The following is an 18781-nucleotide window of genomic DNA, read 5'->3' as shown; positions in this document are numbered from 1 at the left end:
TAGACAATGATACCACTTAAAGTAATAAGTAGTATGTCCAAGTTAATTATCATAATGGGACTTCAGCCAGTATAGATGTGGCAGCTCTCCCACACCAGATTCTATCCAAATTTGAGCTTGGATATCGCAGTAAGTGGAAGAGGGGGGAAAAAATCATCCAGCTAATGAATGGCCTCACAAGAATTGGCTTTCTGTTTGCCTTTCTCTAATGTATCTTGGCAAATGTGTGGCCTAAAGTGAGGCAAGCAACCTTCCTTGAACAGATGATCTACTTATGTTTGAAGCTCAAAGTTTCTCTAAGTTGGCAAGAGGCCATGTTAGCTTTGAATATCTTAACTATGAAATATGACATATTTCTATTATTCAGTTTCATTTGATAAATCAACAGATATTTACTTAATGCAAAATTTAATGAAATAAAGTGATTAGGGTAGAAAAAAAGACAATTTCCATTCTTTGAACCCTTGTATTCTAGGTAGTGATAGTATACGTATGTTATTTAAAATTTGTGAGAAATACAAGGCAGTTATGACATGTCTTTCATGTCATATATTTGAAGAGCACAGAAGTTAAGGATAACGAGAAATAGGGACTACAAGGTAGTGAAGAGTCCTTTCTAAAGGAAGAAAGTCTTAAATTTGAGTTGAATATATAAATGAAGATGGGGAAGCATTCTGCTACAAAAGCTATACAAAAAGTTAGGCTAGCATTAAGAGTGCAGCGAAAATTAGACTGATGTCAGTTTATAGATGGTTTGAATAATGGGACAAAGAATGTATTTGGTTGGTAGTATTTTTAGTAAATAAAAATCATCCAGAAAATGTGTTATAATGCAGTTTCTTAGGCCTTATCTGTAAATACTCTCTTTTAATCAGTTTGAGATGGGCCCATGAATCTGAATTTTAACTAACCTCACATGATCACATTCCCCTTTTCTGATGCAGGTCGTTTGTTATTCACATTTTCAGTATCTCTGCTTGCCAGAGAAAATCTGTTTTTATAGGACTAGCTTTTTTTTTTTTTTGTCTTGACACATTCATAAGAAACTAGGATGATGAAAGCATGGTTTTTGAGGCAAAGAGAGAGGTGAGAGGCAGGAGGTCAGTCAGGCAGACATTACAATAATCCAGAAGTAGAATGAACCAGTGCCTGTCTTGGTTGACAGCAATAAAGAAAGCATGGGAGAGGTGAGTAGGAGAACTTTAGGAAATAGAGAACTAAAAAATTGTAAGATTTACTTGTTTGTATTTAAAGAAAAAAAAAGTGAAAGAAATAAGGAACTAACAGGATCCAGGCATCAATTCGCTAACCAAGGGCAAATGATAGAGTCTTTCCTAGTAAATGATAAACTCTTTGAGCGTAGGAACTGAGACTTACTCATCTTTTTGACCACAGCTCAGGACAGTAAATGGATTCTTCATAAGTGTTATGTTGCATTGCTAGATAAACCTGTAATATATAGTACAGCAAAGTTAAAAGAAATCTCCTTGGTACCCCTTCCTTTTTTTGAACCTCTCATGTTTTACCTGTTGCTGACTTGCTCTACATGGCCTTTTGACTTACCAACAGAAGCACATGTTTCAGCTTTGCACAAATTTAAGTCATTTAAAACACAAAAAGAAGAAAAAGAAGATACAAAAATGTCTTAGGTTTCATAATGACTGACTTTTTCCACAAGCAGTGGAATTACATCAAATTAGATATACCCACTGATTATGTAAAATTAAATGTCATTTTATGGAAGTGTAATCCACTTCCAGTTAGATGCTGTGATAGTTTGTTTCTTTCTTTTATTAATTTTTCCACATAATATATGCCCTAGAGGGAAATATTTATGTCACGAAAATGTCTGATGTATCCAGCCCAAAAATTCTACTCTTTTGAAATATTACTGTTTACAAATCAGTTCCTTTCCAAATTATGCAAAAAATGTGAGTGAATTCATCAGGCGTCTCTTCTCTGACACTTTAGACATCAAAAGGGACCATCTTCAAAATCCAAGTGCTTCTCCAGCTTTCCGCAGGATATCACAAAACTTCCTGGCAGGAACTTTTAAACAAGTTGAGAAGTTTTATAAGATAAAAATATTTTTTCAGTTGACTTGACAACCATGTACAATGTCAGTGCAGAGTTTATTTGCCCAAGGCTCTTTGTCAAAATGAATTTAAACTGAGATTATTAAAATGCAGTTCAGTGGCACAGTGTGAGCAGAGGTGTTGCTAATGGCTTACTTAGAGAATGTTTTCCACCCAGGGCCTGTGCCTTGGTTATGGGGCTGTATATGTAGGGGTGCCTTGCTGCCAAAGGGACAGAGGCATTTAAAATTTTTCAAAAAACAATACATCATTTACAGAAATGGAGCGTTTTGATCCCAAAAGGGAAGCACTGTGTAGTGTAGAAGTCTAGAGGTTCATCGGTTTGGGCCTGTGAATGTGTGAGTCTGACTCACAGTTCCATTGTTGACCTCAGGACCTTCATCATCTGTAAATTAGAACTAATGATAATAGAAGCATCATGGAGATATCATTAGGATTAGATGATATAGATCATCATTCTCCGAGATGCATATAGTGGCTGGCACAGATGAAGGTTCAGAGTAAACTGATCTATTTCAAATCTATAGAATCAGGACTCAGCAGTGTCTCTTGATTATTCCAGACGGGTGGTAAAATAAAGCAATTAAAAATAAAAGCCTTGTCCCCATATAGCTTTAGGAAACTGTAACTAATGGTAAACAATGCTTGAATCACCAGGTCTCTCTATGGCTAAGCTAATTTCTTACATGAGAATCAGGATCCCAAAAGGAAAATGATCATCTGGCTGAGAGGTTGTAACCTTCCATGTTTGGAAAATCACATTACACTAGTTTGGGAAAATGTCCAAATTGCTAAATCTTGGAAGCAGTCCCTCTCTTTTTCACAAATGGACACATTATTTAGGAAGTTTTATTTTTTCTGAAAAAGACCAGTTGCCCTTCCAAAAAAAAATAGCATTTGTGTATTGTTGAGAGCCACCACCACCGCCACCGAGGAGGAGCTGGGTGTGTTCCTCACACGTGGCTGTTGATTAACTGGTCTCCCATGAGGTGTGCTGCAGCCGGAACCCCTGGTGCGGATGAGACAGTGACAGGACCAGGGTCTCATCTGAATGGTACAGTTAAAAATACACTAAGGCATGTTTGTGCAATTATTCCATATTTATAATTTCTTCTTTTAAGATAATATCTAGGCAAAGTAAATTCTTGTTCTTCTTTTCAATTTTTCTTAACTCCACACATTCACCAAAGAAAGCAAATACAGTAAATTACCTTTAATGGTGAGTTTATCTTTATGCATCTTTTGACAAATTGGAGCGAAACAAAATTTCTCTCATTTATTGCCCTAGTATAAGAGATCATTATGGACTCCTTCCAGATTCCGGGCACTGTGCAGGCCTTTTTTCTGTTTCTTTTTCTTTTTTTTTTTAATCCTTATGCATTCATCAGAAAAAATCCATGAGGAAAGTATATTAAACAAATGAGGAAACTGTGTATTCCTCAGTGGCATGTGTATTTATTTATTAGTATTTAACTTGTCTCTTGTCACATGAATTAAGGGATGATACAGAAATTAAATCTCTAACTTCAACATCTCTATCATTTGAACCACTTAATACATATTCCATATAATCTCTTTCTTTTCCCCTTTATCTTCAAACTATTGAAAACATGTCTGTTGTCTTCTTTTCTCTGCCAGTTATTCTGTTAACTTGTGTTGATACAGACTCTGTTTGAAGTCGTTAATTAGAATAAGAAAGTGAAATATGATTCACCAGTGAATTTTTCTAACAATAAAAGTCAAAAGTAATATTCAATGATGTCTTTTTAGTTTTATTCAGACCAGGATTTTCATAGTCATAGCTAAAGACATCATGATATAATTAGTCTTAATTCATAAAGGGATGGAATTCACTCCTATTTCTTTTCAAAAACATTTCATTGTAACATATTTGTTTCAAATTTTTAATTCATCTTAATAAAAATGTAGTTTGGTATTTTTAAAGGATTCATTTTTTAGTTGAGAAAATGTAGGTAGTCTTAGTTGTGATTTCCCTTGGCAGTTAATGTAAAAACATTTTTAATTTAGCATTTCAAAATATAATATAGGTATTCTTATAAATGTTTCATCATGAAAGACGATTTTATTTGTTATCTAGACCATAACTGAAGGAGAAAAACAAAAAATGGACTATCCTGCCATCATCTCAGCCCTGCCGTGTATGGAAACAAACTTTCTTCTTTCTGTTTCTTCAGTATTAATACTCATTCACAAATAATTATTTTGCTCACCTCACTCTGAGAATTCATAGGAGATATTGTGGATTTTTTCCCCTGAAATAGTAGAGATTTTACATGATGATTTCTTTCAACATTTCATCATGGGTTGCAGACTGTAACACTAGTCTCTATGCTAGGCTCCTAGAGAGATGAAGAAGTCCTTGGAGTTAACCACAAGTAAAAATGTGCAATGCAGTGTAAAACAGTGTACAGTAGCAATATCATTCACAGAATCCATCGGTGGGAAAAGGAGGCAGAACAAATAGGAGAGGTGGGGGTTAGGGAAAGAACACCTCCTAGAAATAATCTGCATTAATCTTGAAGATATAATAGAATTTGTCTAGGCAAACAAGCTGAAGGAAAGACACTTTGGACACAGTATGGGCTGGGGCATGAAGTTCATGGATGCTCAGTGTAGGATGGTTAATCACGTGAGCTGGGCACCTTAGTTCAGACTTTATCACTTTCCAATTTCTCATTGTATAGTCTCCGGCAAGCTACTTCTTCTCATATTATAATCATTTCTACTCCATAGGGCTGTTCAATTCGTATTTACAATATGACACCTATTATCATATATTACCTATGCATGGTACATGGGAGATGGTAAATAGTAATTGAGGAAAGAAAATAAGGAACAGCATAATGTTTGGGAAGCTACAAGTCTTTAGGATTGATGAAAAGAAAATACAACAAATGATATGGAAGAAGATGCAAAGGCTATGTATCAAGTTAAAGAGCCGTAAATTGCCCCATAGGTAATGAGAAAACAGAGGAGTGCAAAGTCACCTTGTGTTTTAACTGTAGCTCCCCAGGGAGGGGAGGAGGAAGGGGAGGGGAAATGCTGGTGACGATTAGAGAGCACAATAATTGTCATGACTCTCTGTTTACTGGAATAAGAACATTATACAATCATCTTAACTAGTAACAGTAGGAATGAAAGGGAGATGACAGTTACAAGAAATATTTAGAAAGGAGGATTTTTGCCCAACACTTAGTAAATAGAAAAGATCAGGTGATTAATTCAGGAGAGGAAAAAATAACTAATGACCTGAAGATTTCTTTATTTGGCAACGTAATGGCTAACAATTGCTTGTAAAGAAGAGCAAGAGAGCACAGGAGAAAGAGAGGCTTAATAGAAGAAGTCAGATGGGCTGACTTCAGATATATTGAATTTAAGGTATTCTAGAATGCCCATTTAGAAATAAGTCAGGTTTATTATTGATTATGTTATTGTTGAGGAATCATTGAGGGTACAATGAGCCAGCTTACACTGCTTGTGTTTGCTGGGTGAAGGCCCTCAATTAACAGCGTCTCGTCCCTAAGAGGTGTGTCACACAGCACAGCCCCACACACCCCTCCCTCCTTCCCTGTTTCCCCTCCCCCCTTGCCCCCTGCTTCCACCGTGGACCAGCATCAATTGTGCTCCTATCAGAATTGAGTACGTTGGATTCTTGCTTCTCCATACTTATGATGCTTTACCAAGAAGAATGTATTTCAACTTTACATCTTTTGTATTAATTTGGATAGAGTTGAAATAAGTCAGATTTTTAGAATAGTTTTAACAGATTCAGGATTCACTAGAAAAGATGAAGAAGTCCAAGAATGTAGATGGCTTCACAGGACAGTTTGTGTTATATGAGGTAGGTGGGAAAAGATGGTCTAATGAATAGATGGTGAAGATATAATAGGAGATTAATAGTTGAATGTGGTTTCAGTTCAGATTTTGAAGAAAATTTGATTCAGACATAGTAAGAATCTAGTGCCGTTGAGTAGAAGTTTGCTGTTGCTGAGTTTCATACATGCTACTATGCAAAAAAAATATCTATAGGTGATGCAATATAGGTGACCTGAACATGCCATTTTGTAGGTGGATTTGGGAAATGCTTTTTAGTAAATAAAAGCAATTTTAAAAATAAGTTAAAATCTAATTTTGTTTTGAAACCTATCTCTTTAAAACACATTTCTCTCCCACTATTTTAGGCATTTTAACTGTTATTTACCTGAAGCTATGAAAAGTTAAAAAGTAACATTTCTTAACGTAATTTTTAATTTTAATTATATTCAAAATTAGCATGGGCATTAATCATGACAATGACCACCCATCATGTGCTGATGGTCTCCACATCATGTCTGGTGAATGGATTAAAGGACAAAATCTTGGTGATGTTTCATGGTCTCGATGTAGCAAGGAAGATTTGGAGAGATTTCTCAGGTATTAAGGTCGCTTGTCGTTGTTGCACTGAGAATGTTTACATGTGCCTGAATCCTGTACCCTTGTCCCCTCAGGGAAGGCAGTGTGGCCAAATAGGAAGGCCACCAGACTAGAAATTGTACACTGAATTCTAATCCTGGCTCTTCCACTGACTCATGATGTGATTGAGATGAATTATTTGCTTTTTAGTTTCTACATTTTCAAATAAAAGAATAGTCAAGATGATCTGTAAGATTAAAGAATTGTTATAATGATAAAAAATATCTGTCCCGGTGTCTAATTGCCTTTCAAGTGTTTCCTGGTAGAAATATCCTCACTGTTCTTATCACAAAGAGCCCCTCTAGTAAAATCTCTATCTTTTCATTTACACTTTCAAACATTTTCCTTAATAAATTGATTACACCATTATAATAGTGATTGATTCTCTCATGCTCAATGAGAGAAACACTTAGTTTCTGTCCAGTTGAAAAAAGTGAAAAATCGTCCTAGTGTTCTCATTTGCATCTGCAAGCCCTTGTTTTTTATTTATTCCTTTGATAATAGAAAGAGCTGCTGAAGCAGTGGGTGATGTGGAAAGTTAGCTAGATGTTTAAGGTATCTAAAACAGATCAAAATAGGAAATGTAGGTACCCTGAGTTAGCAAAATTCACTACTAAGATGAACTTCATTCATCTAGTCACACACTTTACATAGTTAAGCCTATATATTCTATTAAATGTACATCAAAATTTATAGAGCATGGTATTTATTGCATTACCAAAACCCTGTTCTGAAGTATGTGTAATAGGTTCTTATAACAGAGAACAGCACTCAGGGCGTGTAATACTTTGAATGCACCATGAGTAGCAGCATGAGTAGCTCTACCATCGTCCCTGATTAGTTCCTAAGGAGCACGCATGCTTTTGTATGACTTTGTATGAATCAGGATCTAATCAAATCCATTGTGACTTTATTATAGAGCAGCACAAGGAATATAAGCAATGTAAAGTTGTATTACAATGTCAAAATATCTGCACCTTTAATACTAAATTGAGAATTTTTTTAAAATTTGAATTTACTATGAGGGTACAAATGATTAGGTTACAATGTTTGCGTTTGTTAGGCAAGGTCCCTGTTGTAGTTGTGCCCCTCACCTAGGAGGTTTCCCATATACCCCTACATTCTACCCATTAGGTGACATTGAGAATGTTTTGCTTACCTTCTTTAAATCCCCAAGGAAAGCTGATTTCTTACATTCACACATGGCTTTCGGCAAGTTAGTCTCTGAGTCTGAGCTTCTATTTTTAGGAGTGTGTAAAATTGTACTTACATTGTTGCGTAGATTAGCTGAGATAATCTATATGTACCTGCTTTATAAGCGAAAATGTTCTATTAACTTGAACATTATTTTTATTTATTCTCTCTTAAATAATTTTAAACAAATGATTTTCATATATAAGTGGACATTCACTTAGAAGAGCGTAGAAGTAAAGCTATGTTTTTGATATTATAAAAATGTTTCTTATTGTGATACCTTCAGGTTTATACATTAAATTCAAAATTTTACACATATCTGCATATTGTCAGGTCCAAGGCCAGTAACTGTTTGCTACAAACAAATCCTCAGAGTGTCAATTCTGTGATGGTTCCCTCCAAGCTGCCAGGGATGACGTACACCGCTGACGAGCAGTGTCAGATCCTCTTTGGGCCGCTGGCTTCCTTTTGTGAAGAGATGCAGGTAAGAGCTGTGTCCAGGTGGGATTTTCTAAGTGCTCACATTCTTTGTTTAGAAGTAGTGATTGGAAGAGAAGAATAGGACTTCATATTTTGGAGTTTGGGGGTTAAAAGCACCCTAATCCTTGAAACAAGGACTTCCTAAGAAAAGATCGGTGCATTTTTCTTTGTACTTTGGAAGTGATGGAAATAGATATGAGTACTGTGTTTCCCCCAAAATAAAACCTACCCCCAAAATAAGCCCTAGCAGGATTTCTATGCATTTGTTAAATATAAGCCCTACACTAATAATAAGACCTAGTGATGGGCGTGGCTATGTAGTGTATCTGCATAGCCACACCATGCATTTTGGTGCAGAGCGGTGAGGAAGACTGGAATACCTGTTATCTGCCACAGCTCCTTTCTCCCAGCCATTTGCAGTTGCGCAAGTGTGCATGTGGTAACCCAGGTTGCAGGCATCCTATTGCGCACATGCAAATGGCTAGGGGAAAGGAGTTCATGCATCACTAGCGCCAGCTCCACCAACAAGGTTGGCTCCCTCTGTCAGGTTCCAGAAGAAGATGAATTAAGTGTATTTGAATAAATGTAGATTGTTGTATTCTATTTACTAAAAATAAGACATCCCCTGAAAATAAGCCCTAGTGTATCTTCTTGAGAAAAAATAAAAATAAGACAGTGTCTTATTTTTGGGGAAACATGGTATCTAATCAAAGTCAGTAAAGAAGGACCAGCAATTTCTACTTTGAAAATTAAGCAGAAATCGGGTAACATTCACATTGTGCCAGTAAGATGCATCTATTTAAAATCCTATGCATTTGTCCCTCAGTATCGACAGGTGATTGGTTTCAGGCCCTGACACATACTAAAATCCCCACATACTCAAGTTCCTTATAAAAAGTGGCGTATTTACATGTAACCTACCAACACCTTCTTGTATTCTTAAATTATCTCTACATTACTTACAATACCTAATGCATCATAAATGCTGGATAAATTGTTCTTATACTATATTTTAAAAGTTCTACTTTTTGTATTATTGTGTTAATATTTTTGATCCGTGGTTGGTTAAATCCCTGGATGTGGAGCCAGTGGGTATGGAGAACCAACTATACTTTCTCTCATGATAACGGAGGGAAAATGCAATAAAATCTATATATGAACATGTGATTGTGGAGAAGGAACTATGCCTTCCACTCTGAAAATAAACATCTAAAGTATGTTTTGTATGAACTAAAATTAACAGAACAAATTTCTAAATAAACTGGAGGAAATAGGAAAGTGTATAAGAGAAACTAAAAACAGTGTCTGTACATTATCATGGTATTACAAGAGTAATAGAAAGTACAGTTATGTCAAGTCTACAAAATACAAAGATGAAACAGAATAGCCTTCTGCACTGTTGGAAGAATTCTAGCTCTATTTCTCCTTCCTTCTTTCCTATCTTCTCTATCCTATTGCCCATCTCCCACCTGCCCATCTCCTCCTTCCTCCTCCCCCTAACACATACACACATTATGCTTCAGTAATAAACTGATAGCCACACTGAGAGTAAATTGGTTAACTAGCCTCCTGAAATGTAGCTCTGTTTTGCCCTGTCAAAATTTCTCATATGGCCTCAAAGGAATTTAGCATTGTTGAAAATGATGGTGTTTTGGATAACTTGTAAAGCATAAGTAAAACATTTGGCATTATGACATGTTTTCTTTTTGTAAATTTCAGAATATGGGAGCATGAAATTTTGGTTACATAAATTGCTTTTGTACATTTAGAGTCAAAATTTTAAGTGTGCCCATCTCCCACTAGCATGCATTGTCCTTGTTAGGTGTGAATCTACCCATTCCCTCCCCACCCCGCCTGCTTGATTTCCATTGAGTTTTACCACCATATGTGCACATGAGCACTAAATAGTTTCAACATAATAGTGGGATGGTTCTTTTTCCATTCATACATTCAATTAGAAGAATGGTCTCCAGTTCCATCTGAATTGTTACAAAAGATATTCACCATTTTTAATGGCTGAGTAGTACTCCATAGTATACATGTACCACGTTTGATTAATACACTCGCTTATCGATGGGTACTCAAGTTAACTCTACATCTTTTTCCTTGACAATTGTGCTGCTAATGCAACACATTCTAATGCAAGTGTCTTTCTGATAAAATGGCTTTTTCCTCCCTTAGGGTGAATACCCAGTAGTGGGACTGCGGAATCAAGTGGTAGGTCCATGTTTAGCTCTTTGAGGTACCTCCATATGTGAGGCACTACAAAGGTTTTGAGACAGGCTGTGTTATGGTCCATTATTTCACTTCCAAGGAACACAGTCAGCAGCGTCCTTTCTGATTCATCCCTGCAAGTTTGGCTTCAACTTGTTTGGCTTATCTTTGTGGCTGGGAGGGCTTCCTTTGTTTCTGTGCACACAGATTTTAAGCTTTTTGATATTTGTGTATGTGTATTTTTCAATTTTATGCACTTTTATAAGGACCCACGTACTACTTTCCTCAGAGGTTGTACTCGTTTGCAGTTTCACCAGCAGTGTATAAGTGTTCCTTTCTCTCTGCCTCCATGCCAGTATCTTTTGTCTTAGGACTTTTTGATAAAAGCCATTCTCACTGGGGTTAGGTGATATCTCATTGTGATTTTGACTTGCCTTTCTGTAATGATTAGATATATTGAGAATTTTTTCATGTTTATTGGCCATTGATCTATCTTACTGTGAAAAGCTTCTGTACATGTTTTTGCCCACTTTTTTTAATGTAGTTATTTGATTTTTTTTTTCATGCTTATCTGCATGAGCTCTTTGCCAATTCTGGTTATTGGCTCTTTCTCAGATGTATATAACATGGAAATATTTATTTTCCCCCATTCTGTAGGTCTATTTGCTCTCTTGTTTCATTGTCTGTGCAGAAGCTTTTTAATATAATCACATCCCATTCATTAATGTTTGTTGTAGCTGTGATTGCCTTTGGGGGGTCTTCTTCATAAATTCCTTGCCTAGGACTATTTCCATAAGAGTTTTTCCAACATTTTATTCTAGAATTCTTATAGTTTTGTGCCCTAAGTTTAAGTCTGTTATCCATTGTGAATTAACTTTTGTGAGTGGTGAGAGGTGCCGATCCTGTTCAGTCTTCTACATGATTATCCAATTGTCCCAGCTCCATTTATTGGGTAGGGTTTCTTTCCCCCCGTGTATGGCATGTTTTATACTCTCTTTCCCTCCAGTTTAGAGTTCTTATCTAAAGAGATGTGTACTTATTTATTTGTACCTAACTAACCCTCACCCCATTTTGGCATCACATAACTCAGTTATTGGCAAAGAGTAAGTGAAATATTCAGTGAATATTTGATTTGGAATTAAAATGAGGAAGTTTATGGAGTTAGAACTGCACCAAATGTGAAAAGTTGCATAAACTGGAGCTCCAAAGGAACTGGTATTGATATGTTGTTATGATCTAATTTCCAAGGGTTTACATGGGGCAAAACCAGGGATCCTGGGAGGTCAGCATCATTAGTGATGATTATGACAATAGACAGATTCAGCTCTATCTGATAAGTCTCTGATCTAATCACCTATTTTACTCTCTTCTCACTCCTGACCCTTTAGATAATCAAAAGTTTGGTCACAATCCTCTTTCTTAAATCTTAATGTTAAAATTAATATTTTGAGTTACACATACTTGGGTGTATGGGCAGACACTTTACATACTAAAACTGACTTGTTTCGGACAACAGAGTAGACTGTCTATAGTTACTGTTGTAGGAGAATAACACAGAACAGAATTTCAGTTTACGTGGAACATGTACAGAGAATCGATAGGACTGATAAACAGAAAATATTCACCTCTCAAAAAGTATCTCCAGTATTAGAAAACCTCAGCAGATGATCAACCACAAACATGATTTTGATAAATTGTAGATTGTTTTCCATAATTACCATTTTTAAAAGCTTTTAAAATTTATTTTAATGATAAAACATATTGCAATCAGTTGAATTTTACTAGTACCATTCCATACTGTTTTGAGCTCTAAATATCTGCCATATAACATATTAATTTATTGATTTTTATAGTCTCATTTGATTCTTATAACCATTATATTCCATAGCTATTCTCTAATCCAATTTTACAGATCAACAATTTGAGGTCTAGAGAAGTTAAATAACACTTCAAAGTTCTGCTCATTAAGAGGGTGAGTTAGATGCAAATTCAGATATGCTTAAATCCAAAGAACAGAATACATTATAACCACTATGCTGTACTGTAGCTTATGGAAGAAACTCAAGCTTTTTCCTGTACTATGTTGTCTTCTGTATAAGAACACTCTCAGATCAGATACTGTATTTAAGCTAAATTCTTTTTTCCTCTTATAGCTCCTACCCTATCAAGGCTAAAATGTACCTTAATTGATTTCTTTTATTTTTCTAAGCTATTTTCTGTATTTGTATGGTTATTTCCAATTAACATGCTTGCATGTATTTTTTCCATCTCTGAAAATACTTTATTGGATTTCTTTAAAATCTGTATTTTTCACAATATCCTAGATTATTGCCCTGTTTTAAGTTAGACATTGTACAAATAAAGTTAAGTTGTAGGTATCCAGAAATGTTCTTGTTTCCTCTCCACTTTTATATTGGAATCCCAAATCAGTACAGCATGCAAAATGTAACAATCTGACAGATAGATAGCTAGACGTACAGAAGAAATTGTTTTCAAATTTAGTCTTTCATTTGACAAATAGATATTTATTGAGTTTCAACTACTTTCTAGGCACTGTACTATGTGCCAGTGTTGTAGCAGAAAACAAAGACCCCACCTTCATGGAGCTTGCATTTTAGTTGGCAGAAACTGACAATAAGCTAATACTTGTGCAAGATGTCAGTTGGTGGTGATCGTTTTGAAGAAATATAGACTCAAGGAAGAAAAATAAGAAGTACTACCAAGTGGGAAGATGAGGATGGTGGTATTCTTTACAAGATGACCTTGGAAATCCTTCCAGATAAGGTGGCATTTGTTTAGAGAGCTGAAGAAAGTAATAGAGCAAGTCATGCATTTATATTGGGAAGATAATAAAAAACAGATAGAGAATAGCAAACAGATAATAGAAAACAGAAAGGAAAATGACCTGGAACTTAGTGTGAGTCAAGTTCTGAGAAGCCCCATTAATCAACCAAGTAAGCAGAGGGATAAGCAGGTCCAAGACGGATATATACAGTAGAACCTCTGTAAGTTGACCACCCAAGGAACTGTAACAAGCTGATCAGCATACAGAGGGGGTCAAGATCAGGAGCTAGGCCTACTGTCCTACTTTATTTTCTTATACAGCTTTTATTAGAGAATATCATGCTAAATCATACACAGTCACAACATAGTAAACTCATAATACAGTGTCATACAAAATTAATACATTTACTGTTTTCTTACAGACTAATCATTCCTTCTGAAAAAGGAGTCAACCTTGATGTGTTTCTTATTATTATCACAACAAATGTAGGAGAGAAAGCACCCCCAAGATTGACTATACCATTTGGGCACTTTTCCATAGCAAATGACTTCAACTGAATTATCAGAAGCCTGACATCCTCTTCTTTTGGAGTCTCTGCAGTTTCTGTCATCCTTGCTTCTTCCACTTCAACAGCTGCTCTGTACTTCTGTAAATATCACTTGGAAAATTGCTTCTGGATCAGGTTCTTTACAAGTTGCCACCTCATCATCCATTGCAGCCAAACCTTCAAAATCTAATCTATTGAATTCTGCAGTGGGAGATGGGCAGTCTCCTGGGGCCAAAACATCGTGCTCTTGGGTTGTGGTAAATCCAACCTTCTTGAAACACTTCCGTATCATATCTGGCTGAACTTCATTCAAGCAGAACTAATCCAGAGGACAGCATCCCCAGTGTTAACTGATGCAGTGGATGAAGTTGTGTCCATAGATGGACCCACATTTGTGTTTTAGTAGTGGCCCATTGCAGAAGCTGGGCTCAGTAGTGCATTTGATGACTTAAGAAGTAGGATTTTTGGAGGCAGAAATTTATCATGTCTGTGAGATGATTCACTTGTGGGTTTCCAGAACAATTATCTCCTGTCAGTTGAATAGATCATTTTGTCTTCTTTGTTGCTCCATCAATACCCCTTGTCCACTCCTCAAGTAGGGCACCAGTCATTCACATGCATGTGTTTGATCTCCAAGTGACCGGGAGGTCTTCAGGCTTCAGATCCTTGGTTTTTTGTTGTTGTTTGTTTTTAGTTTTCATTATTTCAGGTTAATATGATGGTACATACTACTAGGTTACATAGCTTTCGTGAGGTTAAAGTCTAAGTTGCAGTTGTGTTCTTCACCCAGGAAGTATGCTATGTACCTGTGCAGTGTGCCTGTTGGGGAGGAACCTACCCAATCCCTTTCTTTCTTCCTCCCTCCTTGAATTTAATTTGAGTTCTTCTTTCATGTGAGTATGAAGTTGTTAATCTACCAGTTTCAGCATAGTATTGAGGACATGTGATACTTGTTTTCCATTCTTATGATGCTTTGCTTAGGAAAATGTTTTCAAAATCTATCCAGGTTATTACAAAAAATAAAAAAAAACTCTTGTCGTTTTTATGACTGAATGGTACTCCATAGTACATATATACTACAATTTATTAATCCACTCATGTATGGAAGGGCACTTGAGTTGTTTGCACATCTCTACAGTTGTGAATTGTGCTGCTGCTATAAACATTCAAGTGCAAATGTCCTTTGGCAAAATGTATTTTTTTTTTCTTTTAGTAGTTACCTAGTAATGGGATTGCTGGATGGATCAAATGGTAGGTATCCTTTTACTTCCTTTAATAATCTCCAAGCTTCTTTCCACAGAGGTTGTGCTAGTGTGCAGTCCCACCAACAATGCAGGATTATTCCCTTCTCTCCATACCCATAGCAGGCTGTATGTTGCTTCAAGACTTTGTGATGTAGGCCATTTTCACTGGAGTTAGGTGATCTCTCAAAGTGCTTTCGATTTGCATTTCTCTGATTACAGACTATGGGTATTTTTTCCATGTGTGTGTTGGTCATTGGTCTGTCCTCCTGGGAAAAGAATCTGTTCATATCTCTGGCCCATTTTTAATGAGGTTGTTTAATCTTTTCAGGTTATTTTTCTTGACTTCTTTGTAGATTCTGACAATTACACTTTTGTCAGATACATAGCATGCAAATATCTTCTCCCATTTTGAAGGCAGTCTCTTTGCTTTGATGACTGTGTCCTTAGCTATGCTGGGAGTCCTAGCCAATTCAGTCAAATAAGAGAAGGATATTAAGGGTTTCCAAATGGGGACAGAGGAGACCAAACTATCACTCTTTGCTGATGATATAATTTTATACTTAGAAAACTCCAAGGACTCCTGGAAGTAGTCAAGAAATGCAGCAACATCTCAGGATATAAAGCCAATGTACCCATATCAGTAGCCTTCATATACGCCAAAGACAGTCAAGCTCAGAATCAACTTTAAGACACAATCCCCTTCACAGTAGCATTAAAAAAAATTATATCTTAAAATATATTTAATGAAGGTCATGAAGAATCTCTACAGAAAGAGCTATGAAGCACTGAGAAAGGAAATAGCAGGGGATGTTAACAGATGGAAAAATGTATCATGCTCATGAGTTAGAAGAATCAACATTGTTAAAATGTTTTTATGACCCAAAGCAATCTACTGATTTAATATAATCTCCATTAAAATACCAACATCATACTTTCAAGATCTTGAAAAAACAGTTCTGTGTTTGTATAGAACAAGAAAATCCTCCAAATATCCAACACAATTCTACAGAATAAAAATTAATCTGGAGGCATCGTGTTATCAGACTTCAGATTATACTACAAATCTATAGCGATCAAAACAGCATGGGTCTGGCATTAAAAATCAAGACATATATCTATGGAGTAGAGTACTTTTTACCCAGGGTGACAAAGTAAGATTCTATGTCCAAAAAAAAAAAAAAAAATTACAGGAATGATGGAGCAATAATTCTAAAATTTCACTTATGTGAATACTGGATTTTCAGATGTATACTATATCAAGACAGCATGAAGATAACTTTCTAGAATATGAACGCTATGACGAAATAAAAGCCAACCTACAGAAGCAGATAGCTTGCTCCACAGCTTATGCATGATTTGGTCAGGCATCCTTATTACCATCTTGTTGCCAGTCTGTTACAAAGACATGTTAAGCTTCATGGTGTGAAGGTCCACAGCAACCTTCAACATGTATGTTTTAGGCAGAATCTTACAAACAAAATAATACTGAATCTGATGATGACAGTTGGTCCATACCATGTGAATTAGATATTTCTCTTCCATACTTGTATGGAAGTGATATTTAAACACAAGCCCTGGAGTCTCAGCATTATGCAATAATGCTGATCTAATTAGTGAGATAAATTTATCCTCAGGATAAAAACTTACACATCTGCAAAATGTTAAAAGACCCAGATGTAGAAATGCTTGTGCAACATCTTGATTTCCAGCAATAATAGCTCACTCTTCTGCATTAATTTGCAGAATTAATGGCAACTTCTTAGATGGCTTTGTTCCTAAGTCCTCAGCTATTGGTGCCTCCAGGCCATCTGGCATCTTGTGGCTGAGCCAGCTCCAACTGAATCAAGTCATTGTAATAGCTTCCTGAAATTACTTAGCCTGGCCGAGAATTCAGAGGTATGGAAGGATGTTTCCCTAGAAACAGTAAGAAGTGGCCCTGCAAAGTTACTTTTTTTGAGTAAGAAGGAAATGAGATAAAATTGAAGACCTCCAAGAAACTTAAGGTTTTCCCCTTGTTTGGGATTGGGCACACTATGAATTACGTATGTATTAAACTTTCTAGTGTAGTTGAATTCTATGATGACTTTATAATTGACATGGAAATTTCTAGTTTTATATCCCTCTTATATCTGCTTGATTCATCAAAATATGTCCAACTTTCTACAACCTCTCTTGTGATCCAATGGGAAGGGTTAAATGGAAATGAAGTACCTCATGAAAAAGGCTTCATTTCTGGAGAGTTTCACTTCTAGAAGGCTGAGTCTCTAATTTGGCCTTAAGAAATTCCAGAGGCAACAGAAATTTGGATGTAAAAAGGCTTAATCTGAAAGAGCTGGAGGACATAGATTATGTGACTTACAAAGCTACAGTAATGAGGACAGTGTACTATTGGCAAAAGGAAATAAGTTCACAGTGGAACGCAAGAGAGTCCAATTATAGACTCTCATGTATATATATAATTGATTTTCAACAAAAGTGACAAGGCAATTCAGTGAGCAAAGAAAAGCCTTTCAACAAATTGTGTTAGGACGACTGGATATTCATTTTTAAAAAATTACTTCATTAATACACTAAAATTAACCCTAAATGTATATACACCTAAATGTGAAATTCACAAGATTATAAAACTTTAGGAAAAATATAGGAGAAATATTTAATAGGGAACCAGAAATATGACCCATAAGAGGAAAAAATAAAATAAAAAATATAATTTGGAATTTATTAAAACAAAATGATTTCCCCTTGGAAAAACTCTTAAAGAAAATGAAAAGGCAAGCCAAAGGATGAGAGGAAATATTCATGATACTTACATCTGACACAGGACTAGTATCCAGAAATATAAATTCCTCAACAATAAAAGACCCAGCAATCTGATAAAATAGGTAAAACATTTTGAATAGACAATTAAGAAATGAAGATATGGCTCGGAGCCCATAGCACAGCGGTTACGGCACCAGCCACATATACCCAGGCTGGTGGGTTCGAACCCAACCCTGGAATATATATATATTCCTTGAGATATACATATCACAGCTTGTTAATCCATTCCTGGGTTGGTGGGCATTTAGGTTGTTTCCACATTTTGATGATTGTAAATCGAACTGTGATAAACAGTCTAGCGCAAATGTCCTTATGATAAAAGGATTTTTTTCCCTTCTGGGTAGATGCCTAGTAATGAGATTGCAGGATCAAATGGGAGGTCTAATTTGAGGTCTTTGAGGATTCTCCATACTTCATTCCCAAAAGGTTGTATTAGTTTGCAGTCCCACCAACAGTGTAAAAGTGTTCCCTTCTCTCAACATCCATGTCAGCATCTCCAGCTTTGAGACATCGTGATATAGGCCATTCTCACTGGGGTTAGTTGATTCCTCAGGGTAGATTTGATTTGCCTTGCTCTGATGATTAAGAATTGCCTTTGCTGTAGAGGGTTTTTTTCAGGTTCCATATAAAATAAAGAATTATTTTTTCCAAATCTTGAAAGTATGATGATGGTATTTTAGTAGTGATTGCCCTGAATTTGTAGATTACTTTGGAAATTATAGATATTTTGACAATGTTGATTCTTCACAGCCATGAGCATAGTATGTTGTTCCATTTGTTAATATCTTCTATTTCTTTTCTTAGGGTTTCATAATTTTCATTGTAGAGGTATTTCACTTCTTTTATGATGTATATTCCTAGGTATTTCTTTTTCTTTTTCTCTTTCTTTCTTTTCTCTTCTTTTCTTTCTTTCTTTCTTTCTTTCTTT

At 35.9% G+C, this 18781-nt stretch overlaps 1 protein-coding gene across 1 annotated transcript in view; it reads left to right on the top strand.

The window, feature by feature from the left end:
• Positions 1 to 18781, top strand: part of ADAMTS19 (ADAM metallopeptidase with thrombospondin type 1 motif 19) — a 208781-nt gene that overhangs the window by 97216 nt on the left and 92784 nt on the right. The window contains exons 9-10 of the mRNA XM_003782335.3: positions 6390 to 6530; positions 8097 to 8247. Of these exons, the coding sequence (XP_003782383.3) occupies positions 6390 to 6530; positions 8097 to 8247 (292 nt within the window). The remainder of the gene's footprint in view (positions 1 to 6389; positions 6531 to 8096; positions 8248 to 18781) is intronic.

This window comes from Otolemur garnettii, unplaced genomic scaffold, assembly GCF_000181295.1.
Source record: "Otolemur garnettii isolate 467f Iridium unplaced genomic scaffold, OtoGar3 scaffold00003, whole genome shotgun sequence".
Classification (NCBI taxonomy): Eukaryota; Metazoa; Chordata; class Mammalia; order Primates; family Galagidae; genus Otolemur; species Otolemur garnettii.
The sequence above is the reverse complement of the archived record's forward strand: the minus strand, read 5'-3'. Positions and strand labels throughout refer to the sequence as shown.